We start from the raw sequence: 27,797 nt of genomic DNA on the forward strand, positions 1-27,797 counted from the left end.
ACCGCCCTCCCCAGCCCCAGTCACTTCCCAGGCTTTGGGGTGTCATGGGTGCCTGAGGCCTGCAGAGTAAAGCTGACCTTGAGACTGGGAGCTCACATGCTTTATATGCACCAGTTGTTAGCCTTGCGTTGTGGGTGGGGGTCTCATCTTCACTTTCTGGAGCTGGAACACGAGGCTCAGAGGACCAAAGTCACTTACGCAAGGTCACAGAGCTAGACAGTGGCGGAGTTAGGACTGAACGCAGGTCTGTCAGCCAAAGCCGGGCCCCTGGCTTCGCCCCACCAAAGGGAAAGTCTAACTTTGGTTTCCGCTGGCTAGGCTCTGCCTGGCTCGGAGCGTACAGAAAGGATACATTTATGGGGAAGAAGCTGAGGCCCAAAAACACCGAGGGATTTACCCAAGGCCACCCAGCTGGGGACCAGAGACGGTAAACTCTTGTTCTTCCTTAACAGGGAGAGTGGCCCCTGAGCTGCGGCCCAGCTGTCTCAGCCTCCTGAGAAAGGTAGGGCTGCAGAGGGGGTGGGGGGCGGGCTGTGGAGCGGGTGCTGCCAGGAGACCCCTAGTGGTATGGAGTGGGCCCCACTCAACATAGAAGCTTCTAGCCTCCGGAAGGAGTCCTTCCTATAGTCACAGTCTTGCCCTATGGCCAACCCCCCAACCACTATTATACACCATCACTGCCATCTTCACACGCCAGCATCCCTGAAGTCACGTCACCACCCCAACATGGCCAACACCACGACCACCAGGGACACAGTCCCTTCCATCAGTATCATCAACACCCTCGAAGGACCCCATCCCCTGCCCTCCAACCCTCCACCCGTCCACCCATTTATTCACTGTGTACTGAGTACCACCTATGTGCCAGGCCATGTTTGGGTTTGGGGGTACAGCTGTGGAGAAGAGGGACAGGGCTCCTTCCTTCAGGGAGCTTCCAGTCACTTGTTCATCACTAACCACATGAGCCCCTTCACTCCTGAGGTTGCCACCATCCTGAGAGGCACTGTGGGCTGGAGGACAGAGCACAGGATTTGAGTCAGGAGGGTCCTAAGGAGAGTTCTGCCTCCATGAAACGCTTAGCTTTCCTGTAAAATGGAACTAATGAAGTCCACTCCTGGGGAAGGATGAGGATTGGAGAGGACATATGAAATAACCTAGAACTGTCCCTGCTCAGCAAGTGTGCCTTTGATAAATGGTGAATTTTATTATAATTATTTCCCACATGACCACCACCTGAAATCCAGTTTGGAAAGATTAAGTGACTGGAGGCGAGGGTAGGCATGTCCTGGTGGGCATCTTGCAACCAGAGTGAATAGATGTTTCTTAAAAGGAAGAGTCCTAGATGTGGTCAAATAAGTTTGGAAATTGCTTGAGTTAGCCATCGGGCTTTTCAGAACCTTCACTATGTTCTGGTTATCTGTGACCGCGTAACGAAATGTAGTGCTTTCAAACAACAATCATTTTTATGATATGCTTGCGTGGGTAGGAAATTTGGGCAGGGCTCAGCTGAGCAAGTCCTTGGTTCTATTTGGCATTGGTTGGGAGCCACTCAATGGTATTAGGCTTTAAATGGGCTGTCAGAGGTTGGCAAACTATGGCCCACAGGCCTGTTTTTATAGAAAAAGCTTTACTGGAACTCATGCGCATTCCTTTACATACTGTCTCTGTCAGCTTTTGCCCTCAGATGGCCGAGGTATTTGTGACAGAGACCGTATGGCCTGCAAAGCATAAAATATTTATGAACTGTACTTTTGCAGAGAGTCTGCTGACCTCAGGTCTAGAGGGCCTACAATGGCTTTACTTACACACTTGGTCACTTACACGCGTGGCAGGGCATTTGGAAGAGTGGGCTTAGCCAGACCTGACTTTCCACTCTGTGTAGTCTAAGGGCCTCTCCACGTGGTCTCTCCAGCATGATGACTCTGCGTAGAGGGACTTCTTAGAGCCATTCAAGGCCCCAACAGAGAGGGCTCTAAGAGACAGAAAAGAGAAGCTGCCAGTGTCCTAAGACCCAGACCCAAAATGCACAAGACCACTTCTACCATGTTCTGTTGGTCACAGCCATCACAGAACTCGCTCAAAGGGAAAGGACAGATGTCCCGCCTCTTGATATCAGGAGGGTCAAAGGATGGAGGCCATTCTCAACTCACCAGATATATTAGTATGATTGTGACTTACATTCAGGTCTCCCCCACTTAGTTGACCCTTGAACTGTTTTTGTGAGGAGGTCCACACCAAACCCATCTCTCTTGCTTGGACAAATGTTAGCATTGCTGGTTGGGTTGGAGCTCTCTGACCTGCTGGGCAGCCATCAGGGAGGCTGTTTTCTTCTTGAGGCTGATCCCTTCTGGTCTTCTGCCTCTCCTCATCAGTCCTTGAGTCTTGGGGGGAGAGAATGTACAGTTTACAGGTACATGGTGCCACTTAGGTTGGGGAAACAGGCTTAGATGCCTATACCATGGAGTTGGCTACAACTTACTTATTTACCCACGACATTTCCACTCAGTTTTTCACCTACTTATTCATCGGTCCATCATCTGTCCATCTATCCATCCATCCAACCATTCAACCATCCATTTTCTATCCATCCATCCATGTATCCATGCATCCATGCATCCATTCATCCATCATCCATCTATCCATCCATCTAACCATCCATTTTTTCACCCATCCATCCATACATGCATCCATCTATCCATCCATCATCCATCATCTATCCATCCATCATCCATCCATCTATCCGTCATCCATCCATCCATCCATCCATCCATCCATCCATCCATCCATCCATCCATTTATCTATTCACCCATCCATGCATGCATCCATCCATCCATCCACATATCCATCTTATCTATCCATCCATCCAATATTTCTGGTGTCTCTCTGTGCTCTGCCCTGTGCTGGGTGCTAAATACTGGAGGCCCAGATGTGGGTTGTACCTGGTCCAGCCTTCGACAAGCCCCTGGGGGCTGCTACTGTGCCCATTGCCCCAACAGATGCGGGAGCTGAGGCATGAGAATGTTGCTGCCTGCCTGGGCGTCTTTGTAGCCCCTGGGGTCAGTGCTTTGGTGCTGGAGCACTGTGCCCGGGGCAGCCTGGAGGACCTGCTGCGGAATGAGGCTCTGTGGCTGGACTGGACCTTCAAGGCCTCTCTGCTGCTGGATTTGATCCGTGTGAGAACCCTCCCCAGGTCTGAAGCTACGGGGGCCATGGGGAGGGCAGGGAGACAAGAGATGCTCAGATTTCCAAGACCTGGTCTCTTTCCACTTTGTCTAAGAAAAACTTGAACAGTGTGGGAAAAGGTGAGAGAAGGCAGGAAGGGTTTTTAGGGTCTGTGGGATTCTGAGAGGACCAGGGGCCCCTTTCATTCATCACAGGCCTTATGGACCACCATTATGTCCACTCCAGGGCATGCGGTATCTGCACCATCAGCATTTCCCTCATGGCCGCCTCAAGTCCCGAAACTGTGTGGTGGATGGATGCTTTGTTCTCAAGGTCACTGACCACGGTTATGCAGAGCTCCTGAATGTTCAGCGGGCTCCTCGCCCCCGGCCAGCTCCAGAAGGTCAGCTCAGGGGTAGGCAGGGGCCTCCAGTAGGTTCTGAGGCCTCTGTTTCAATTGGATGCTTATGAGGCAGGGGGAGGGGGGAGATGTCCAATCCTTCAGCACCTCCCGTGGTGTGACCTTGAGCTGCCTCCAGCCCCTTGCCTGTGAACGGGGGAGAACAGAAGCACCTACATCCTCCTGGGCAAGGACACCACACGTGTGAAGCGTCCGCCCATCTCGGCCCAGCTTGGGGGTCAGTGGGTGAGGACGGTGTGGCCCTGCCCTGTGACTGCAGAGCTGCTATGGACGGCTCCGGAGCTGCTGCGCATGCCGGGGGCGCCTGGGCGGGGGACCCTCAAAGCAGACATCTTCAGCATCGGCATTGTCCTGCAGGAGGTGCTGACGCGAGGCCCACCCTACAGCTCCTCGGGGCTCTCCGCAGAAGGTACAGCACCCCTGTCCTCCTTCCTCGGGCTTCCCCTGGCTGGAGTCCCCATGTAGTTGGGGAGCCCTGTGGCCATCAGGAAATCCAGGCCTGGGAATAACCACACAGACACACTTGGCCTGGTTTGACTGTGAGAATTGAGTTTCTTTGGCTTAAGCCAGGCAGCCTTCAGCAGCTCTGCCAAAATGTCAGCTGACCAGCTCTGGGGCTAAAGACATTGGTTTCTGGGAGAAAACCTCCACCCCCTTCTGCCTCTTCCAGGGTCATTGCGGTGTCTGTGGGCGCTCATGCCCTAAACAGCCCCCTTGCTTAGTGTCGACTCTGTGCTCATGCAGACCTCAGTTTTCCCCAGCTGTGTCACTAACTTACTACACGACTTTACACAAATCACTTCCCCCTCTCTGAGCCTCAGTTTTCTCATCTTTCAAATGGGGATGAAATAAAAAATGGGCCAGACATCTGGCCCATGTCGGATGTGGCTAAGCTGCTCAGTATCTGGGGGCTTGCTTCTCTGTCCAGGTGGGGCTCCTTCAAAAGCATCTCATCTCCTTCAAGGTGTGCAGGATCCTCACTCATACCTTCCTCATCATCACCTGGTCTTAGACATTTTCTTCTCTGACCCCGGTGCCAGGGCCCAACTTCAGAAACATTTCCTCCCGCTCTGTGTTGTTCTTCTAGCTGTCCCCCTGCTGCCTGTGTCCAGTCCCGGGGACCTGTCCCCACAGACAGCCTGGCATCTCAGCCATAGTGCAGGGCAGCGACGAAGCTGAGCCCTCCATCCCCTCCCACCCCCAGTGGATAATCTCATTCAAGGGAGGCCTGGCTCACTTCCTTTCTCCACCAAAGCACTGCTCAGTGAGTAATGAGCATTCCAGGCCCCAGATTTATGAGGTGGAGGAGTGGGAAGGAGAGGGGCCTTTGTCAGGCCATTTGTTTAACACTCCTCAGCGGCCTGGCCCCCCACATTTGCCCGCCAGGAGAGGGGAGACCGGCCAGATGGAGTGTGCAAGCCAGGCTGCCAGGGCACGGCCCCTTGGGCCTGGACTTCATGAGGTTTTAGGGGAAGGGACCAGGCCTGGAATCCTTGGATGGTCACCATTGGATTGGGCTGTCAGTCCAGGGCCTGCTCCTTCTTGGGCGGGGGGTGCCCTCCCTGGTCTCAGGGAGGAAACGCAAAGAGCACAGGTACTGGGGGACACTGACCTAAGTCTGAAATCCCTTTCAGGGTCTGAGCCTCAGTTTCCTCATCTGTAAAATGGGGACCAAACATGGTCTGGCCTGGACACAGGCAGCAGGGGGACAGCTAGAAGAACATACTTGCCTCCCAGAGTGGTTGTGAGGATTCAGTGAAATTCTTTACACGAAGTGCCTGGCCCCTGGTGGGCACTCTATAAATAATTTGCCTGAGTGGTTTTAGGGATGTGCTGATGGGGGACCCCACATTCTCTCCTGACTTCCCAACGTGGAAGCAGACCCTCCTCGCTCTCAGAAATAATATCTTTTCAAGATCTTGTGTGTGTGTGTGTGTGTCTGTGTGTGTAGGGGGGCACCTGCAGCTTCCAGAATAATAACTGCCTTATTCCACTGGACAACCTTGTGAGGGGGTAAGGGCATTCTTTTGGGATAATTGATTGAGGCTCAGAGAAGGGAAGGGACTTCTCAGCGGGAAGCAGTGGGTCCGTGCTCTTGCCCTCAAGTCTCCTGGAGCCATCCATCCGTGGAGCACATTCCCACAAAGCTGGATGGGCAGCCCCCTCCCGCAGCCACGGACATGGCCCCTCAGTCACGGTGATGCGGTGCGGACTGGGTGTGGGCAGCGCGCCTGGCGTGGTGAGGGAATGCGAGACCCGGCCTGGCCTGGGCTGGTGGCTTTCAGCATGTTCACGTACGAGGACTCCACTTTAATGTCACATGCTACTATTTGATTTTTAATATCCGCTCACCGAGACAATACCCAAAGACAGAATCTGCTCTGAAATCAGCAACACTTTGAAATGGATTTGTATTTTATTCATCCCAACACCATCCGAATACTTTTTGAAAAAGAGTTGTACATGCGTGTGTGATGTATTATTGATTCCATCTGCATACAGCTTTCCAGACCCTTTACCCAGAGGCCCTCAGGGTCTGATGCCTGCAGGCTGGAGGCCTCTGGGCAAAGAAAATCATGCAGGAGGAGATCAGGCTCAGATCTAGAGTTTTCTTCTTACCAGCCCTGTAGCTGTGCGTGAGCTACTTCACTCCCAGGACCCTCAGTTTCCCTATCTGTAAAATGAGACTCATGGCCTGTCCCCAACCAGGGGGCCAACAAGGAGCGGGGAGGGGATTGCAATCCAGAACGAAGCTTCTTCTCAGTGCCATTAAGGGCCCCCGCCTCCTCGGCCAAAAGAGGAGGGTCCTAGTCCTCCTCAGGGAGTAACCAGCTGTACCCCTCAGCCCTAGGAAGTCTGTACTATTTTATGCCCTTTTTATACATGAGTAAACTGAGGCTCAGAGAAGTGACATAACTTAGAACGTCAGTGGGGGATCTAGAAGTCCCCTCCTGATCTCAGCCCCACTTCCTCCCAGTGCCCTTGTGAATCTCTCAGCTCCCCCAGTGTCCCCAGTAGCTTCCCGAGGTGGAGCTTTTTTGAGCAGTTGTTAGATGGGGAAACTGAGGCACAGAGTGATGGCAAGTGGCAGAGCCAGAGCTAGAACACTGATCTGTTGGACCTCGACTTAGTCTGGTGGTCTTTATTACAGGGAGTGGGGATGGGAAGATCATGGCAGGAGCTGTCTTGGGAAAATAATAATGATGATGATAATGAAAGCAGACAGTCTTGTTTTTTACCCCGGGAACTGGCACCAGAAAGTCTCCAGGTGACAGGGCTGGTGGAAAGAGCCACAGCGTCAAGGTCTCAAGCACATCGGTGAGCATTGCTGGCCAGCAGCAGCAGCTGGCCTTGGGGGTGGGGGAGAGCCTGCTAGGTTCTCTCTTTCCTCTGCACCCCTCTTAAGAAGGCAGTTTATTAAGCTCATTTCACAGATGGGAAGACTGAGGCTTAGAGAGATCTCTGTCTTGTCTACCATCTCCTGGAGACGTCGTAGCAGATCCAGAATTCAAAACCTGCTCTTCCAGCTCCTAGCGTGAGACCCTTTCTCTGGTCACATCCTGGGCAATCCTGGGTCCACTGGCCAGCATGCCTTGGGGTACAGAGCAGGGGATCCAAGGAATACCCTCAGGGCCCGATCCCTGCACCCCCAAAGGCCTCCCCTGCCTTCTCTCTCAGGACCCGAGGCCAACCCCTTCCCATGAGCCTTGCTGGGGACCACGAGCCCATTATGCACATGGCATGTGTTTATTGCAGAAATCATCAGGAAGGTGGTATCACCCCCTCCCTTGTGCCGGCCCCTGGTGTCTGCTGACCATGGGCCACCAGAGTGTATCCAGCTGATGGAGCAATGCTGGGAGGAGGCTCCGGAGGACAGACCCAGCCTAGACCAGATCTACACCCAGGTCAGTGCTCCCCAGGCCAGTGCTCACACGAAATGGCTCATCAGTTCACCTCACTTTGCCCAGTGGGAGCCAGACATTACCGCTGGGGCCAAGAAATCCTATGTAGTAAGGGTGCGCAGGTCAGCACCGCCATTCTTTTTTTTTTTTTAAGATTTTATTTATTTGACAGAGAGAGACACAGCGAGAGAGGGAACACAAGCAGGGGGAGCGGGAGAGGGAGAAGCAGGCCTCCTGCTGAGCAGGGAGCCCGATGTGGGGCTCGATCCCAGGACCCCGGGACCATGACCTGAGCTAAAGGCAGACGCTTAACAGACTGAGCCACCCAGGCGCCCCCAGCACCACCATTCTGGAGGGCTGGGCCTGAGGTCCAGCCTCTGAGGAAAACTTTCTCAGAACCCTGGGTTCCAGGGATGTTTGTTGAGTGCCTTCCTAAGTGCCACGCCCCATGCTAAGTGTTATGCTCACTTCATTTAATCCTTATAATAGCCCTCCAAAGAAGTACCCGTATTATCTTGGCTTCCTAGGAGAGAAACTGAGGCACAGAGAGGTGAGGGGCTCCCCCAAGGTAACTCAGGGAGCGCAAGGTGAGGCTGGAATCCAAACTCGGGTTTGTCTGTCTGCAGAGCTGGTGCTGGAAACCGCGACCCTCCCTGGGGCCCCCGGCACCACAGCAGAGGCCCTTTGTGGCCGTGGAGGCAGCCCTGGTGCCCCTTGTCCGTGAGTGGAATTTGTGAGGGGCACGGGTGCATCCCCGCCCCCGGCCTGCCTTGGGAACTGCAGCCGGAGGGGTGAGGCAAGCCCGTACGAGTTTGCAGGGCGGAGGTGGAGTGTGTGGGCCTGACTGAGCTGGCTAATGGCTCCCACGGGACCAACCCATCAAGCCTGAGGTGACAGCTTCGTGCCTCCCCTCCTACCCTCCACTCCCCAGCCACGGTGGCACGTTGCCAAGGAGAGGCTCAGCGAGCGAGAGGGGCGTCCAGACAGGTGATGAGGGAGCGAGATCCAGGAAGACAGACCGGAGAAATGCACAGGTGTCCTCCGGGAACCCTCCCCACATCCCCTGACTTCCCACACCCTCTCCCCACCTCAGCTCTGGCCTCAGGGGCAGTGTCCCCATCCCACAGAAATCTGGGTCTCAGAGGAAATGAGCTCTCAGTGGCCACGGTGAGGGCGGGTTGCAGAGCTAGGACCAGCAGCCAATTCTTCAAACACGAGCCTGGGATCTATCCAGGGATCAGAGACTGCGGTGGCCAGTGTCGGGTGACTGTGAGGAAAGATCCTGCCCAAGGCTCTGGGGCGGAGAAGGCAGGCACGGGCACGTGAGAGACAGCATGAGGGTGGGAACTGCATCACACTGTGGGGGCCAAGGGCCAGAATGCCTGCCTTCACATCTATACTTCAGTTCACCTCCTTGACCTTGGGCAAGTTGATTGCTCTGTTGAGCTTCAACCTCCCTAAAAGTTGCCCAGAAAGACGAACTCTGGCCCCACTTGCCATACTGGAGTGACCATCAAGTGAGAGAATGAAGTTAAAAACACGATGGTTCTCTGAGAGAGTGAGCGAGGCATTAGAGAAAGAACGCTGACCTCGAAGTCCAAGGGCTTGGGTTCATGTTCACTTGACATTGTTCTGGGAGTACCAGCTAATGCAATTAAACAAGAAGATGAATATTAGAAAGGAAGAAGAAAATGATTGCTATTTGCAAATCCTATAATTGTGTTCCTGGGCAACCCGAGGGAAACAATGGAAAACACATCCCAAATTTTAAAATAATTCAGTGGGGTGGCTGCTGATAAAATTAGCAGAGGAAAGATCTCAGTTTGAAAGTCAGTTCCACCTTTATGAGGTCCTTGGCAAGTATTTTACCTCTCATATCCTTTGCTTTTTCATTGTATAATGGGGGCCTTCCTTGCAGAGGTGAGATGCCCGTCAGCATTGTGTCCTTGGTGTCTCAAGGTCAGCAGCTGCCGTGCCACCCCGACTGACCTTTAAAGCTTGCGCCTCTGCTTTTAACGGGCAATACAAAGTAGGTGGGCATTAGGGGCTGCTGCCACTCCCCACCTTACAGATGTTTGGTATTGATGGAGGCTGGATATGCACACCTACACACACACACACACACGCACGCACACGCACACATGCACACACACGCATACAAATGCTAAGCTGCTGGATTTAGACAGGAGTGGACTCCTTCACTTTGACCATCATTAATTTGCGTCTCCCACGGACTGCACTTTGGAAAGCTGCAAACCAGATTGGGGAAGGTTCTAGTAAACCTCCTTAGGGAACACACTGCCATATTTCCTGCAAGTTTTTCATGGAACGTATGATTTATGACCACACATGAATGTCCTCTTATGAAGACCTATGTGAGTTATTTTTCTCTGTGCAGCAAAGAGCAGGAATTGTGTTTCTTTTGAACAACCACCTTAAGGCTCCACTGTCTCATGGACTCTGTGGATTGTGTAATCTCTATTTCCTTCTTTGCTTTGTTGCTAGGAAGCTCATATTCAAAATTGTGACCAACTTCTAGCATGCATTTTGCTGGACCAGAATAGCATGCATTTATTCTTCTTTGGTCCCAGTATCCTTACCTATGTATTATTTTCTTTTGTAAAAAAGTTTTTTTGAACAAGGAGAGAAATGGAGAGGTAGAAACGATTATATACATAAATAATCTACATACATCTTTTCTATCTACCCATCTGTTCATCCACCCATCCATCCTTCCATCCATCATATCTACCCATCTACCCATCCATCCATCCATCCATCCATCCATCCATCCATCCATCCATCTTTAAGAAGAACAAAGAACGTCTCTTCTACAGTGTTGTTGTGAGAACCAGAGCAGTGGTAATGCTATGCTGGGCATAGGCGCCTTTGTAAAGTCATCTCCCTGACTACCTGCTCATAGAGAACTAGCTCACTTTTCCTCCCAGCTGTCTGTGCTTTCTCTTGTTGCCGCCATCCCTTGTCTGTTCCATATCTGCTCCCCACCAGTGGAGCTCCTCCGGGCAGGGACTATGTCTGCTTCGTTCCTGTGGCTGAGATTTCCAACCTGAGAGTGAGTGTGCTGACCTTCATGGATGAATTGAGATTTTTGTTCCATTTTCAGTTCAAAAGCATCAATCAAGGCAAGAAGACCAGTGTTGCTGACTCTATGCTGTGGATGCTGGAAAAGTATTCCCAGAACCTGGAGGACCTGATCCAGGATCGGACTGAGGAACTGGAGCTGGAGAGGCAGAAGACAGAGAGGCTGCTCTCTCAGATGCTCCCTCTGTGAGTGGCCCCTTAGGACTTCATTGTGCCTCTAGTCTCAGTGGCTCTGAGCCTAGGACCTGGGAGAGAGTAAGTGCTCAGTAAATCTGGGCTCCATGAATTCATTCAATTTATTCATTGTTTATTTATCTAACATATTTTCACAGAGCCCTTATATGTACCAGGCACTATGCTGGGGTTTTAAGTATTAATTCTGCTACCTCGCTCCCTTGAGAGCAAGGAGAAGGTGCAGTGTCCCCCATCTGACTTCAGAGGAAGTAAAGTCCAGAGAGGGACAGGTATTTGCTGGAGGGCAGCCAGCACACAAGCAGACCTGACCCAGATCCCCTGATGCTCAACCCAGGAATTTCCTCCCGAGATCCCTCCCTCACCTCCAAACTGTGGGAAGGGGGTCCTCCCACTTTGTGACTCTGGTCCTTCCCATTCCTTCAGGTCTGTGGCTGAAGCTCTGAAAATGGGGGCAGCTGTGGAGCCAGAGTACTTTGACCAGGTCACCATATACTTCAGTGACATTGTGGGTTTCACCATCATCTCAGCCCTGAGTGAGCCCACTGAGGTGGTAGGCTTGCTCAACGACCTCTACACACTGTTCGATGCTGTTCTGGGAAGCCACGATGTGTACAAGGTGAGGAGACCAGGAGGCCGGTATCGCATCCTTCCTTCCTTTACTGCTGTGTTTGTGTCATACATTCATTTCCGGTCATTTATCTGTGTGTTTTTATCAGTTAGCTATTGCTGTGTAACAAATAATACCGAAACCCAGTAGTGTAAAATTATAAGCATTTGTTATTGCTCACAAACCTATAGGTCAGCTAGAAAGTTCTCTGGACTCAGCTGGACCACTCATATATCTGTGGGCAGTTGTGGGTGAGATATAAAGTTCTGCTGATCTTGGCTGGGCTCTCTCACATCTCTGGAACCTTGAATGGGACAGCTCTAGCCCACATGGTCTGTCAACCTCAAGCAGGCTGGTTGGTATCATTCCCATGGTGTGGCAGGGTTCTGAGAGAGAAGGCAGAAACACAGAATCCTCAGGAGGTCTGAGCTGGGATTGGGCATGTGGCCATGTCTGACATATTCTACTGGTCGAGCAAGTCAAAAAGCCAATCCAGGGGCACCTGGCTGGCTCAGTCGGTAGAGCATATAATTCTTGATCTCAGGGTCATGAGTTTGAGCCCCACATTGGGCATAGAGTTTACCTGACAAAAAAGGCCAACCCAGATTCGAGGGGGAGAAAATAAACTCCACCTGTGCTGGGCAAGGGCCAACAGACGAGTCATCTCCTGTGCCTCCCCTCCGGGAGCTCTCAGTGCTGTAGATGAAAGAGTCAAAGTGATGATCAGGGCAGGCAGAGGAGGCTGAGCGGGCCCCCAATCCAGCTAGGGATAGATGTGTCGAGTAAAAAGCAAGAAAGTCTTCCTGGAGGAGGTGTTGTCTTCCTAGTGCTGTCCAGTCTGGGTATGGTTGCTCCAGGCAAGCCATGGGGGAATAATGTGCCAAAGCTTGAGCCTTAAGAGGATGGGCCTAGTGAGATGAGGAGTACTGAATGTGTTGAAATGGCTGGACATGAAGTGGGCCAGTGGTGGAGGGGGTGGTGGTTGGGGGACACTGGAGAGAGGAGCAGGGGCAGAGCTGTCAAGACCTTCCCTGATCTAGTCCCTGTGCATATCTCCATCCTGGGTTTGAGTCCCAGCTTGGCCACCAGCATCCGTGTACCTTCAGGCAAATGGCTTCCTCTCTCCGGACTTCCGTTTCCTCACCTATAAAACAGGAATGATGACCCTAGCCCTGGGGGGTTCACAGATGATGGGCGAATCCTATCCCTCTTGTAGGAGTGCTGTGTAAACTGAGATTGTAAAAGTGACAAGCGTCCTATCCCTCCCTGCCTGCTGTGGGGACCCCACCCCAATCCTGTCCCTTATTCTCATCCAGTTGCTGGAGGTCTTGGGTTGCTTCAGACACAGTGGGGGTGGGATGGGGAGGGAGCTCCCCAGAAACCGCCATACTCAGACTCCACTGGCCTTAGCCTTCTTTTGCGACCCACAGTCCCCTTCCAGCCACAGCCCTCCAGGGAAGCAGGGACAGGGGAGGGCCGGGCCCTGGGGTGGAAGCCAGGACGGACAGGAGGCCTGGGCAGGAAGTTTCAGAGACAGTCTGCTGATAGCGCTATGTACAGTATCCCAACAACAATAATTGCCAGTACTTATTGAGTGCTTACTGCATACTGGACACTAGTCTAAGTGCTTTATATGTACTATTCCATTTAACCATCCTAACAATCTGTGAGGTAGGTAGTAGTGCCCCTAATGTATAGAAGAGGAAATGGGTAAGTAGGGGCTTATCTAATTACGTATTTCCAATGGGATGGGATGTGGAGCTGAGATTTGAACTGGGGCATTCTGATCCCAAGACCCCCCCCTCCTTCGGGGGGCTCGCCATCCTCATGACATGGACATCCTCAGGAGAAAGCCACAGGTTCATAGTGGCCTACAAGACCCTCCAGGAACTGGCCCCACCTACCTCCCCAATGGTATCACTGGCCACTCCACGCAGACCTCTGCACCCCTCACACGTGCTTTGCTCTCGGAGCCACTAGGCCTCTGCACACGTGATTGCCTCCTCCTGGGACACTGCTCTCCCTCCTCCTCACCTGGCTCCCTCCTACTCATCCTCTGGTCTCAGGTTAGCCTCCTTCCCCTCCCAGACATGGTCAGGAGCTCCTGTGCGGTGCTCTCATAACTACCCCCAGATAGCACAGCCACACTTTATGGTTCGAACCCAAATCACTCTGTCCCCAGTGCTTGGCAATGTCCAGCGCATTGTAGGTCCTCTGGAAATAGATACTGACTGAGGAGCTCGCTGAAGCCCAGAGAGAGGAAAGTGACTTGCCCAAGGTCACACAGCCGGTACGTGGTAGAGCCAGGAATCTGCAATGCCTACCACCACTGTCCGGCTCTGTCCACTACCCCACACTGCCCCACACGGAGCCTCAGAGACCCGAGCCACCAACATTCCAAGAATGCAGCTTCCCTCCCGCTCCCTGCTCAAGAACCCGCACTCCTGCCCCGGCCCCTGGCTCGGAGTGTTGTCTCTCATGCTGGCTGAGTTTCCCTCTTGCTTCCAGAGCCGCCCTAGCCCCGTGGGCCCCAGGAAAAGATGCCTCATCTCTCATCTCGTCTTGCTGAGCCCCGCGGCTTTGATGTGCCCTGAGTCACCCCTGGCCTTGTCTTTTCCTCTCCTGCTAATCTTTTCTCACACATGTGTCCCTCCCAGCTCTGAATCATGCTTTCTGATCTGCTCTGAACCCTGGCCAAGAGGTCTGCATCTTTCTGGCAGAATGAAATGAAATAAAATAAGGCCTGCACACCCCTCCAGATGTGGGGAAACAGGCAGCCTGTTGCTGACGATGTGCAAGTGTGTCTCTCATCACTCACGCCATCTGCCTCGGTTTCCCCTCCATCCCCAGCAGGATCTGGTTACTGATCTTTAATCCGGTCTGGGTTGGGAGGCAGCCAGGTGGTCATTTCCTGGTTCCGCTGGGGTTTGTGATCCCCTGCCAGCGCACCCTGGATGAGCACTTTATGGACGCAGCTCCAGCGCTGAGCCCATGTGGGCTACAGGGGCGGAGAGCACTTACCCCAGCCACTCAGCCCCTGCAGGTGAGACCGGCCTTGGCCATGCTGCCAAGAGGACCCTGAGCAAATCACTTGACCTCTCTGAGTCTCATGCTCCCATCTGTAAAACAGGGGAAAGTGCCTATGGCTTAGCATGGTTTCGCCAATCAAGCAATGTGAGAGGAAATGCTATGGCCCCTTCATTCACCAGCGTGATGCCAATGCTGAGAGGTGCTGACGCCTCCCGCTGAAAGCATGGAACGGGACAGGGGTCGGGGGTGGGGCCAGCGCTAGGTAAGCCTCTACAGAGGACTGGCCCAACCGAGGGACTATCACAGGGGATTTCATGAACCCTTGCAATGGCCCGCAGAGGCCGTTATTCCTTCAGACGCAACACAGGCTCAGAGAGGTGAGTAACTAGCCCAGGGTCACACAGCAAGTCAGTGGTGGAGCTGGAATGCACATCTGTGTTTGCTAGTGTGGAAGCCTTTGCCCTCACTTCTCCTCTGGCTGTGTTCTCCCATCTGCAAAAGGACCACACCTGTGTCTACCTGTGTATACCCTTGCTTGTGGCTGAGTGCCCACGATCATAGGAGTCTTTGAGTGCTCATGATTATGGATCCAAGCTCCTAGACAGTGGGGCTTGTGCCTGGTCACCTTTCTGTCACTGGAGTTGTAGGGGTGATTACTAACGACACCAAACTCTCCCAGCTCAGGTGGCCGGCAGATCGAGGGCTACAGGTCAGGGTAACAGCTTAGAGAAACCACCATGCTCCTCCTCCCCAGTCTGGACCTTGGGTCACCCAACTAAGGCAGCGCTGGGTCCCCAGAGCAGACGTACTGTCCCCGTACTGTACGCTTGGCGGCTAGAAGCGGGGCCAGCGCGCTGTAGGTCTCCGGGGCTGCCTCCGGGAGGCGGGGCTGCCCGACACACACATGCTGACCACGTGCTAACCACGTGCAGGGCAGTAGCAGAGGGAAACCCCACACAGCAGGCATCGCTCCCCAAAACAGAGAGGGAATGGAACCAAGCCTTGTGTATCAAGAGGCAGCACAGCATACGGGCTCTGGCGCCGGACTGACCAAGTTCAGATCTGCACTGTGACGTTGGCAAGTGACTTAATTCTCTGGCCCGCCATCCCCCTGTGAGTTGGTAGGATTCTTGTGAAGGTCTAATGCGTTGATATTTGTGAAGGGTTTGGAACAGCGTCTGGCATGTAATAGCTGCTATCCAAGTTCTTAAGCATTTAGTCCTTCCAACCTTGCCAGGCAGATCACGGGTTCTTCCTCCTGTAGGGAAGAAGTGGGTGGGCAGAGGGAAAGCTGGGCCTCACTCCTATTTTTCCCTCCTGGGGCACGGGGGTGGGAGGTCTTTCTCCTCTGTGGAAAATGTACACAGAGGGGACCAGCCATGTCCCTGACCCCTGCCACATTCACCGCCAGCCCACCAGCGCTGGGTGGACAAGAGCAGGTGATGGAGAAGGAGGGGGAGCTCACAGCCCCGAGGAGGGAAGCATCTGGTGACCTGGAAGATTTTACGGACTCGATGAAGTGGGAGCTGGGCTGATGGAGGGCTTGGATCTCAGCAGACAGGGACCAAGAGAGAGCATTTGAGGCAGAGGGGCCAGGCCATCAAGCAAGCACTGAGTGTCTCTGCGGATGGCAGAAAGGTTCCCGTTGGCGGAAGCATGGGGCACCAGGAGCAACGGCTAGGAATTAGTCAGGAAATTCTGTAAGTAATGGGAGTTCCTGACTGCCAGCCCACTGGGAGCAAATTATCTAAACAGAATGTGGCATGATTAGGGCAGATCACTGCCTGGTGCTGGGGTAGAGATAGATAGCCTGGGTGGGGGAGAGGTTTGGGGGACATAGGGAGTAGGGCACAGTCCACAGCAAATGTGGGAGAGATTTATTGAATTACAATGCCCCCTTTGGGCAGGGGATGTATTATTATTATAATTATTATTGCCCACCGGGTGCTGAGGGAGAGCAGACGTGCGGCGCCAGAAGGACAGCTCTGCTCCCCAGGTCCAGGAGGTATTTGCTGGCTGCCGGAGATGCAGCGCAGGAACTGGGCTCTTGAGCCTGGAGAGGGAAAGACTTGGGGGGGCGGTGAGGTAGCGTCACCTTCTTCACCTTGGCTGGCCTGGCCGGTGGCAGAGAAAGCCACAGTACACATCTGGGTCCAAACCAGAGTTACCTAGAGGAAGAAGCAGCCACCTCTAGAAGGGGGGACTTTCCTATTAACAGATGCAAGCAGGCCAGGCCAGCCACTGAGGAGGCAGATGGGAGGCCTTTAAAGTCCCTCTGAGTTCTGAGATTCTGGGATTTTTTCATCTCCAACACCATCAGCCAAGGAAATGATGATGATGATGATGGTGGTGGTGACAGAAGTCTCCATCCATTGAGTGACTATAATGAGCCTAGTTCCTTTAAAAAAAATTTTTGGGGGGTGCCTGGGTAGCTCAGTCATTAAGCGTCTGCCTTTGGCTCAGGTCATGATCCTGGGGTCCTGGGATCGAGCCTCGCATGAGGCTCCCTGCTCACCGGGAAGCCTGCTTCTCCCTCTGCCCCACCCCTGCTCATGCTCTCTCTCAGATAAGTAAATAAAGTCTTTTTTTTTAAAAAAGATTTTATTTATTTATTTGACAGAGAGAGACACAGTGAGAGAGGGAACACAAGCAGGGGGAGTGGGAGAGGGAGAAGCAGGCTTCCCGCGGAGCAGGGAGCCCGATGCGGGGCTCGATCCCAGGACCCTGGGACCATGGCCTGAGCTGAAGGCAGACGCTTAATGACTGAGCCACCCAGGCACCCCTAAATAAAGTCTTTTAAAAAACTTTTTTTTAGGTAACATACAGTGTAATATTAGCTTCAGGTGTAGAATTTAGTAAGTCAACACTTCTGTACAACACCTGGTGCTCATCACAAGTGCCCTCCTTAACCCCCATCACCTGTTTCACCCACCCCTCCAGCCACCTCCCTTCTGATAACCAAAGCCTAGTTCTTTCAATACTTTATCTTTAATGTGCAGTCCACCTAAGAGGAAACTGAGGCTCGCACAAGTGAAGTGGTCTGCCCAAGGTAAATGGCAGAGCCAGGGATTGAACCCACGTTTATATGATTCCCAAACCTACATTTTGTCTAGTACACCTTGGAAGGCATACTAGGTGTACTTACTTACAAACACCCCCCCCCAGGGGGTATATATGCGTATCCAATACGCATGTGCTCCTCTCCAGATGAAGGCCTGATCTGTCGCTGTGGCGTCGTGCAGACGGGGTGCCCAGGTCTTGCTGCCAGCTCACGGCCTGGGGCGGGAAGAGACCAGATAGGCACGGTCCGCTCCACTTCAGACCAAGGCGATCTGAAGTGTGCAGATCTAACTGTCGCTAGCGCGCCTGGGGCGGGAGGCCCGATAGGGACGGCACTGTGGGCCAGAGACTTGAGGGGTGGCTCAGGGCTCCCCAGAAGGGCCTTGTGCGGGCGCTGGGGCGGTCCAGCGAGGGCGTGCTCTTGCACGGAGTGTGAAGGCTGTGGCTTCTAGGTGGAGACCATCGGGGATGCCTACATGGTGGCCTCGGGGCTGCCCCGGCGCAACGGCAGCCGGCACGCGGCTGAGATGGCCGACGTGGCCCTGGACATCCTCAGCTCTCTGAGGGGCTTCCAGATGAAGCATGCGCCCGACGTGCCCATTTACATCCGCGCTGGCCTGCACTCAGGTACAAACTGGGGGCCGTGGGGGCGACGGGCCAGACCGACTTGGGCTGGGGCAACCCCAATGGTGTGCTTCTGGCATTCTGAGATTCTAAAGCTCTACGATAGAAAATTTGACATTCCTCTTTTTCTTCTATTATTTGAAGGTTCTGAGATGTTGTAAGTCAAAGAATCTGTGATGCTCAGTTTCATTCATATATATACATACACGCACATGTTTTGTCTCAGCCTCTGTCAGAATCATCTGAGGCTGTGCCGGGGAGCTGATAGTCTGATGGAAGAGGCAGGACAGAGACCTTCTGTGGTTATGCCAACAACGAAATGTTGCTGGGATGGGTCTAGGAGAGACCGAGGGGTCTCTAATACATGCTTCTCAGGGCCCCACCCCTTCCTCCCTCCATGGTTTCCCCTGTAGGATAAAATCCAAATTCCTGCCCCCCTCACAGCCTCCCAGGCCCTTGCTATTCCATCCAACCTCATCTCCCATCACTTCCCCCCTTGCCACTCCAACCACGCTCAGCTGCTTGCCGCTTCCCACAGACAGGTGGGCTCTCTGCCTCTGGGCTCCTGCCATTCCCTGCCCACTCATTCTTTCATCCTTCAAGACACAGCTCATGCACCACCTCCTCCAGAAAGTCCTCTGGGCTGGGTCAGACCCCCATCTCTGGGCTGGCACAGCTCTGATGCTTCCATCTGACAACATTGATCACAGCTTACATGCCCCCCCACCATGAGGCTGGGAGCTCCCCAAGAGCAAAAACTGGCTCTGATTTATCTGTGTCCCCCTACCCCCGGCCCAGAGCCTGGCACAGATATCATCTCTTCTCTGGGTACAGTTGGAGACTCCATATAGCTTCATCTTCACCCCCAGCTGGAGCCCAGGAGGTGGGGTAGAGACAGCAGGGGTGGGGGCGGCATGGGGAAGGGCAAGACTGCCATGGGAGCCTCTCTTGGGTCCAGGACCCCCTGGAACTCACTGGGCACATCTGAGTTTCAGGGCCCTGCGTGGCAGGGGTCGTCGGTCTCACCATGCCCAGGTACTGCCTCTTCGGCGATACTGTTAACACTGCATCCCGGATGGAGTCCACAGGGCTGCGTGAGTGTCTTATATTTCTATCTTGCCTGGGTGAGGACTCTCAATGACCCCGGCAAGCTGGCTATTTGAAACAGTGCTTAGTAACCAAACCACCACCTGGTGGCAGTGTACCTTAGTTGTCAGTAAAACAACTACATGGAGATAATGTATGTCACTGGTTCTTCTAACTTTCCATGGGGCTTTTGTGGTGATCTCATGGGAGAAGACAATGACTTGAGAGGCAGGAGGCCTGGGTCCTAGCCCTGTCTGCCACTGGCTTGCTTGGTGTCCTTGAGCAAAATACTCTTCCTCTAGGCCTTGGTTTCCACATCTTTATGACGAGGAGACCCCTCTCAAGTTTTTAATGCCATTTTAGGCCCTTGCTGGCAGCAGAGGCCACTCTGATGGCTTGGTTAGAGCAGGTGTAAAAGTTGGAGTCCTAGGACCTCTGCTTCTGGCTACAGAAGTCGTGTGCTCCCTAATGTTGTTTGGTACATATCCTGCATGACTAGAAGTGCTGGCCCTAGTGGGGAGTCTTGCTCTTAAAAGAAAAATAACAGCTTATCTGCTCTGACTCAGCCTTCATAGACTTCCCTATAAATGAAAATTATGTTCCTACGTGTTCTGACTTCATCTTGAGTTCCTCTGAACACTCAATCTATGGAATCTGCTTTTCCTCAAGGCCTCTATTTTAGTGACCAAGTCTACCAGAGGGACAGGAAGGTCAGGTGAAGGGTGTTGTAGGAATCAGAATTGTGTGCATTACTGGCTGGCACTGGGGCTGTTACAGGTCTTAATGATATTACTAAACACCAGGTATGCTGCCACCAGGTGGTGACTTGATTGCTACATTTCTTGTCAGCATACAGAATTCATGTCAGCAGAAGCACAGTCCAGACACTGCTCAGCCTGGACGAAGGCTACAGAATTGACATCAGAGGCCAGACAGAGCTAAAGGTAGGGGAAGTTTCTTTCCTGGAATTGATGGAAAAATCCCACCCCCCCCTGCCAAATCCAGTTTCTGTGGGGAGCTGGAGAGATTCTTACTCATTTGACTGATAGAGAAGGAAATACTCTGTCTGTAGTCGAGGATGGACCTGATCACCTGTCCTCATCATTCCCCAAATTCTAAAAATAACACTTCTTCCTGGGAACCACTCCCTCATTGACTCCTCATAGGAAGAAGGGCCAGGATCGAGAAGTTACTTCTACTGATAACATACCTGGGCAGTAGGCTGGTGCCCAACATTAACATATTTATTGCCACAGCAATCATGAAAGAAGGCTCAATGTCCCCATTTTATAGTTGAGGAAATGAAATTAGGCAAAGTGATTCATTCAAAGTCACATTAGCTTGTATCCCAGATCTGATGTCACTAAAGCCTGTGCTTTCTCATAACATTGTCGGGTTCCTACTCATCCCTCAGAACCCTAGAGCAGATCTCACCTCTCACGGAAGCCTGCCCTGACCCAGGAACACCCATCTTTTTTTTTTTTAAAGATTTTATTTATTTATTTGACAGAGACACAGCGAGAGAGGGAGCACAAGCAGGGGGAGTGGGAGAGGGAGAAGCAGGCTTCCCGCTGAGCAGGGAGCCCGATGCAGGGCTCGATCCCAGGACCCCGGGAGCATGACCCGAGCCGAAGGCAGACCCTTAATGACTGAGCCCCCCAGGCGCCCCTGTGAACACCCATCTTCCCTTTCCCCAGTGGTAGCTACCATACCTTCTCTATGCACCCACCACTCCCACGACCTCCTTCTGCTGCTGCAGGGGTGACACTGGGTGATACCTGCCCATGAGCACCTCTGCGTTCTTTTTTGAAATGTTAACATTCAATAAAGGTAATGGTTCAGTGTTCCCGTGAGTGAGTGACTTTTCTTCCTATCGCATTTCCTCTCATTCCCCCCATTCCTCAGGTACAGACAGGCCTGGTGGTTAAGACCGGAGCAGCCCAGACATTTAAAGGCCCAGAACTATGACCAGGCCCTAGAAATTGTGTGCTCGGTGGAACTCACCTCATTACGCTGTGAAATGTCAGAGCAGGAGGGTACAGCTCAGAGAGGAGCAGCAACTTGTCCACAGTCACACAGCCTGTGAGCACTGGCATATGTGGAAACCTTTACTATGGAGGTTATGGGAGAGTGAGCCGGAATAAGTCTTGTTTGGGGGAGTAGGCAAGAGATGTCCTGAGGAACAGAGGATTCTGATGCCAGAGGGGAATGCAGAGAGGGGGGCGGGGCCAGCACACCAACCACAGTTCTTCAGGATGGCCTGGGAGCTCCACGGGGCAATACCCATCCGTGGCCAAATCTATAGGCCAGCCAGCCCTGGCCCCAGTGACCCTAATGCCCCCTCTACTCCTAAGTTCCAGGCAGCCGTACCCCCATCTCAGGCAATGGGGTCCTTCGACAGTTTGGGAAAATCACAGATCATAGCATCTTGGGATCTTAGCATTCCAGATCTGCTGGTCATAGAATTCACGATTTATTATTCAGTTACTTCTCTAAGAGATAAATATTAATGCATGTAATCCTCACAGCAACTCATGAGGTACTGAGGAACAGAGAGGTGAAGTAAGTTGGCCAAAGTCACACAGCTAGCCAGTGACGGAGCCAGGATGTGGACCCAAACAGTCTGGCTCCCGGCTCCAGGCTGCTCTGCACGGAGCTGTTCGGAACTGTGCCCTTTCCTCCCGCCTTGCTCTCTGCCTGAGAAGCTGTGCTCAATCCCCTTTCCTCTCTCCTCCAGGGGAAGGGCGTAGAGGAGACCTACTGGCTGGTGGGGAAGGCAGGCTTCCGTGGGTCCCTCCCCACACCTCTGGACATCAAACCTGGGTGAGTAAGAGGAATTTCCCCCAAAGCTCAGCCTTTTTTGTTTGAAGTTTGTTCTTTTTCTGATTATAAGATTATCACCTGCCCGATGGGGAAAACGGAAAATACACAATTCTTTAGCGATTAAATAGTCACCTCTTCCCACTGTTGAGAGACAGCCTGTTGCTGACGCGTTGGTTGTGGATGCGGTCACGCTGCCTGGCTGGTCTCTCATTCTGATCTGTGCTCTCCATTCGGGTCAGAGCACTTCGGAAACACACATCCCTCGCGACAGCATCCGGAGCGCAACACGGGGCTGCGCCGCGGGGAGCTCCACCTGGCTCCTGGTGCTGCGCACGCGCAGTCTGCCCACTCTGAGCCGGGTCCCGGTGATGCGCTGGTAAAAAGTGACTGGGCGTTTGTCCCGGTTCAGACTCTTTCTGCAAATGAGGAATTTATAGATCAAAGGACACGCACATGTCAGGGGCCAAATGAGGCAGATCCTCAGAGAGCTTGTGCCTGCCTGGCACTTAGGCTCTTCCCTTTGTGTGACCCTGTGTCCTTCCCTGAGGGCAATAAGGGCGGGGTGGCGGGGGAGCTGTTTTGCTGCGACGTGTTCTTCTCGGGCAGGAGCCAGTCCACAGAGGGCCCAGGGCAGGGCGGCCGGGTGCTGCCAATGGCTGAAAATGACAGTTTCCTAGAAATGAGAAGGTCCTGGGGCCCAGGGGCCCACTGCAGATGTGGGGGCTGAGCCCCACTAGGGTTTTCTGTCATCAGAACTTCCGACTGGCTCCCCTCCACTCTTCCAGGACGGCCCCGCACCCAAGACTGCCCCCACCTCTCAAAGACAAGAAGTGTGTGGGATGCCCAGCACTGAAGCAGCCCAAGGGGCCCGGCTGGCGGGGCCGGGGCTACGGGCAGGGAGCTGCTCACGGAGGCCGTTTCCTCTGCACCTGCTGTCAGGGTGCCCCAAGGCCATCTCGAGTGTCCTCCCCTTGACACAGAGCAGAGTCCAGCACAGCAGGGCAGGGGAGGGGGCCGGTGGGCCCACACTGTGTGCCCACCAGGGTGCAGGACACACAGGGGCACCCTTTTTATAAGGCCACCCCAGCCTCGTGGGTGCAGAAGCAGCTTCTGCTCACAGAAAGGCTTCCACGCAGCCCAGGGTCCTTCCACTTCGCAGACAGTGTCTGTGTGGACAGTTTGCTGGGCAGCAGCGTGGGGTGAGGAACGGCGTGTGCCACGGCACCCTGGCTCACCCATCCGCAGGAGAACAGCTGTGGCCCTTCGTGTCCTTTCCTTGTCCATCAAGGTGCTCTGCTCCAGCCCGCCTCTCTTGGGTCTTACAGAGCAGGCCTCCTCCGCCCTACAGCCTTCCAGGTCCCGCCCCCGCCGGGAGCCGCACTTCTCAGAAGGCCTGTCTGCTGATGGTGACCTCACTTCCTCACCCACCACTCCCTGCCCAGCCCCCGCAGTCTGACTTTCACCCCCACGCACCCAGAAGACTCTGTGAAGGTCACCGGTGACCTCCATCCGTGTCACTAGATCTACGGGCCAGTTTTATGTTCTCAACCCGACCCACAGCTCGGCAGCATTTCCCCTTTGCCCTCCCTCTTCCCAGAAATATGCCCCAGGCCTCCCAGCTGGGCTCCTTCCTCTCCAACTCACCCTCCTCAGGCTCCCCGCCAGCCAGCCCCGTGCCTCTCCCAGACCCCGAAATGCGGGGGTTCCCTTCCCACCCAGACGCTGCTGACATCTATCAAGGGCCTCAGCCTGACCCCTCCTCCGGAGCTCTGGGCTGTGGAGCGCTCGCTGTCCCTCAACAGATCCTTTTGGGAGCCCCACCTGGCAGCCTGGCCCACCTCCAGAGCTCTCTCCTCGTGGGTGGCCTCGCAATCCTCCATCTGAAAGGTGGAGGACGCCGTCCTGGAGTCCCCGGGGCTCTGCCTCCACCACACCCCCACCCGAGGGCTCCACCTGAGCACCTGTCTCCTGCCCGGGGCAGGGGCGGCTCACCACTCCCCCATCCACTGTGCCTCTCCACCCACCACCTGGCAGCCTGAGCGATGTCTTTTTTTTTTTTTTCTTTAAAGATTTTATGTATTTATTTGACAGAGAGAGACACAGCGAGAGAGGGAACACAAGCAGGAGGAGTGGGAGAGGGAGACGCAGGCCGCCACGGAGCAGGGAGCCCAATGTGGGGCTCGATCCCAGGACCCTGGGAGCATGACCTGAGCCGAAGGCAGACGCTTAACGACTGAGCCACCCAGGCGCCCCTCGAGCAAGGTCTTAAGTACAACACGAACAGGATCCAAAGGAAAGTCCCCCGGTTAATACCCTCTGGTTCTCTCTACTGCTCTGAACCTCAAGACCAACCTCTTTCCTGCTACCCTGGAGGCCCGCTTCTCTGGGCCTGGGCCTGCCCCTGGCCTGGGCTCTCTGGCCACCTTCCACTGCACACCACCTGCTCGGGACCTCCTTGCTGTTACCTTAATACACCCTGAACGTCTTTCTAACTCAGGGCCTTTGCACCTGCTATCCCAGTACCCTGGCCCGTTCCCTTGCTATCCTGCAGTCCTCAGCTCTGACGCCGCTCGTTCGGCAGGCAGGCAGTTCAGATGTCATGCGCTAAAGGAAACCCTGCTGTCACCTCCTTCCCATCTCCCAGTATTACACCCCCATAGCACTTGCCGCTTCCTGACACTTCTTTTTGATTCCTTTATGGAACTTTCCCCTGCTTACATAAGCACCAGGAGATCTGGCCTGCGGCAGATGCACCGCAGGGCTTTCAGTGCCAGGAGCCCAGGGAAGGGGAGCTCTGAAGCTCCCGCTGGCTCCCATCAGGCCCTGGCCTACCCCAACCTAGGAGCGGGAATAGCAGGTCTGGCAACCATTTGTCATCCTGAGCTCGTCAGCTGATGACTTTTCCACTCCCCGATGGAAACTTTAGAAAGTGCTAGAAACGTTTTCATCTTCTTGGCTCAGGGAGGGAAGGGAGCTAAGATGAGTCCCAGGGAGTTCCACCTGACTCGGGAGCGTCCCAGGCCTTCGGGCAGGCGGGGGAGAATAGGCTCAGACCTAGCACGGAGACACACGGGACCCACAAACGTAAGTGTGCCTACACGTGTGCACACCCACATTACATCCGTCGTAGGCATCAGATACACGCACACATGGAAACGCCACCACATGCCCTCTTCGTACTTGGAGATGAGATCACAGACAGACCAACAGACACACACACACACGCACACACGGAATCTCTGCAGGAAGGGCTTAGGGGGACTTGGCTTGGAGTTGTCTGTAAGGCAGTTACCAAATTTTTACTTGAACTATATGCTCTAACATGAATTTTTTTTTAAAGTCAAGTTTTCTAAAGATGCTTTTATCCTCACTTGCTGTATTTGCCATACCTGTAGAAGTTATTTATCTTTATCTATTTGGGGGTGTTTGGGGAAGCTGGTGAAGATCAGGGGAAGGGGACACAAGGCCCCCTCCCATGTCTTGGTGTAGCCACAACAGAAGGGCCCGCAGAAGTGCCTTCCTTCTCATGTCACAGAAACACTCTGCAGAATGGTCCCTTGTCTTCCCTCTATCCCTGCCAACCAGGCTCAGAAGTGTCCCCTGCCAGGTTGATGTGAGGCCTTGGCTGTCACCCAGATCCTTGCTCTCTTCTCCACGCAAAGGTCATAACCCTAACCTACCCTCCTCCAGGCACATAAGGGAAGCAAGTAAAAAAATGAAAGTGTGTGCAGGGTGGGGGTCCAAGGTCCCTATCCCAGATATGCCTGGTACCCTAAAAGTCACAGAGCCCCTCAACCCATGGCATTCTGGCTTCCTAGCAACCATCTGGAGCAGGGGATGGGGCCAGCTCCCCACCTCCTGGGAGGCTGCTGGACACGAAGCCCCGCATGCACACGAGTCTACCACACTTCTCCTCTCTGAGCCTGGTCTGAGGATGCCCATGGTGGGTTTGCTGCGGGGAGCAGGAGAAGCCCAAGAAGCAGAGGGGCTCTTTGCAAGCATTTGGGGGCTCAAAATGCCCACCCCTGTTCTTCTGGGTGGTGGTCTTATTATTCTTGTTTCTCCTTTTCCCCTAGGGATCCCTGGCAGGACCTCATCAACCAAGAAATCAGGGTGGCATTTGCCAAAGCGCGCCAGAGCATGGCCAGGCCCGGGAGCTCGGGGAGGGCCTTTGCTGGGCCCTGAGAAGGAGGACCGAGGGGAGCAGGGGCCTGTGCCAGCCCCGAAAGTCTCGTGCCTAGATATTCCCAAACCCTCTCCTTGCTCCAGTCCCCACAAAGAATTCCCTTGCTGAGCAACCTGGCAGCCAACAGGGTACTCATTACTAAGTGCCCTAGAGCGATATTAATTGATGCATTCCAGTATGAATCCTGTGGGTAAACTTGCCGCTTGACACAAAAACAATAAAAATAGAAATATTCCCTCCCTTTCACGCAGTGCTTTGTTCCTGACAAATCGTTTGGACTCTGAGAGCTTGTTATCATAGAGCTTGTTATTCCTCACATCCAGAACACTGTTCCCACTGTACAGCTGAAGTGCCTGGGCCCAGAGGCAGGTGGCACAGCTGTCAAAGGGAAAAGCACGACGGGGACCAGGAGCTCAGGCCAGGCAGACGAGGGCCCCCGACATAGAGGGACTACCTCCTGACATCACCTCACGTCTCCGAGACTGTTTGTCATTTCTAAAATGGGTGTTGACGAAGCCCATGTAAGCCCTGTTCCTGAAACACTGTAAGTATGCTGCCTCCTTCCCTAACCAGCCTCACCCTCTGGGTATCTGTGAGCACCGTGCGGGGAGTCCAGGTCGCGGGCTCCCAGAATCTCAGGGGAAGGAAGGGCAGTGGAGTGATAATTCCTTAGTTCTTAGGAAAGTGAGACTTCTGTCTTACCGGAAAAAAAAAAAAAAAAAAAAAAAGCAAACAAATCCACAACCTACTCATCAGATTGGCTTCTGACATCAAAGAGTGCTCACCAAAGCCCCCGGGGTTGGTTTCAGAGCAGGCAGACAGAAGCAGGTGGAATTCATTTCCCTGACTAAGGGCAGAGGGCCAGGGGCCAGGGGGCAGGTTCAGCCCTAAACAAACTTGTCCTTCTTCAAAAGACCCCTTGGGAAACAGAGCTGGCACTACATGGAGCTGGGGGTCGTTGGAAAAATGTTCCAGTGGGGGGTGCGCTCGCAGAAGCTAGGCTGCGTGTGTGTGTATGCGTGTGTGCGTGTGTGTGGATGCGTGCATGTATATGCGTGCGTGTCTGTGTGTGCGTGTGTGTATGCGTGCGTGTGCGTGCGTGCGTGCGTGTATGTGTGCGTGTGTGTGTACGCGTGTGTATGCGTGCGTGTGTGTATGCGTGCATGTGTATGCGTGTGTGCGTGTGTATGCGTGCGTGTCTGTGTGTGCGTGTGTGTGCATGCGTGTGTGTATGTGTGCGTGTGCGTGCATGCATGTGTGTGTGTGCGTGTGCGTGCATGCGTGTGTGTATGCGCGCCTGCACTGGAGCATGAGAGAGGAAATGGGAGAGGCTCACGGATGATGTGTGTACAGAGCCACGAACAGCTGCGTGGTGGAAAGTGCTAGACTCAGCTTTGGGGGACGCCACTGCCGTTCCTGACCTTGCATGACTTTGGGCCTAACCCTTTTACTCCCGAGTTTCTGGAAATGCAGAACGGGGCCGGTCGCCCTCAGCTCCCTGGTGAGAGAGCTCTGCGGACACAGCACACGAGGCTGAGAGGGGACCCTACCTGCAGAGGTGTTGAGGAGCGAGGAGCCGCCCACGCCCGGGAGTGGGA

General features: G+C 53.8%; 1 protein-coding gene across 1 annotated transcript in view; it reads left to right on the forward strand.

Annotated features, from left to right (window-relative positions):
* Positions 1–26,409, forward strand: part of LOC123856508 (guanylate cyclase D-like) — a 38,165-nt gene extending 11,756 nt beyond the window's left edge. The window contains exons 8-20 of the mRNA XM_064575850.1: positions 319–337; positions 453–502; positions 2,998–3,174; positions 3,410–3,566; positions 3,844–3,993; positions 7,341–7,489; positions 10,611–10,774; positions 11,207–11,399; positions 17,933–18,107; positions 19,100–19,198; positions 20,040–20,134; positions 21,928–22,013; positions 26,090–26,409. Of these exons, the coding sequence (XP_064431920.1) occupies positions 319–337; positions 453–502; positions 2,998–3,174; positions 3,410–3,566; positions 3,844–3,993; positions 7,341–7,489; positions 10,611–10,774; positions 11,207–11,399; positions 17,933–18,107; positions 19,100–19,198; positions 20,040–20,134; positions 21,928–22,013; positions 26,090–26,198 (1,623 nt within the window). The 3' untranslated portion in view covers positions 26,199–26,409. The remainder of the gene's footprint in view (positions 1–318; positions 338–452; positions 503–2,997; positions 3,175–3,409; positions 3,567–3,843; positions 3,994–7,340; positions 7,490–10,610; positions 10,775–11,206; positions 11,400–17,932; positions 18,108–19,099; positions 19,199–20,039; positions 20,135–21,927; positions 22,014–26,089) is intronic.
* Positions 26,410–27,797: the final 1,388 nt, after the last annotated feature.

This window comes from Mirounga angustirostris, unplaced genomic scaffold, assembly GCF_029215605.1.
Source record: "Mirounga angustirostris isolate CCGP_5_RB_7025 unplaced genomic scaffold, mMirAng1.0.hap1 SCAF_13, whole genome shotgun sequence".
Taxonomy (NCBI): domain Eukaryota; kingdom Metazoa; phylum Chordata; class Mammalia; order Carnivora; family Phocidae; genus Mirounga; species Mirounga angustirostris.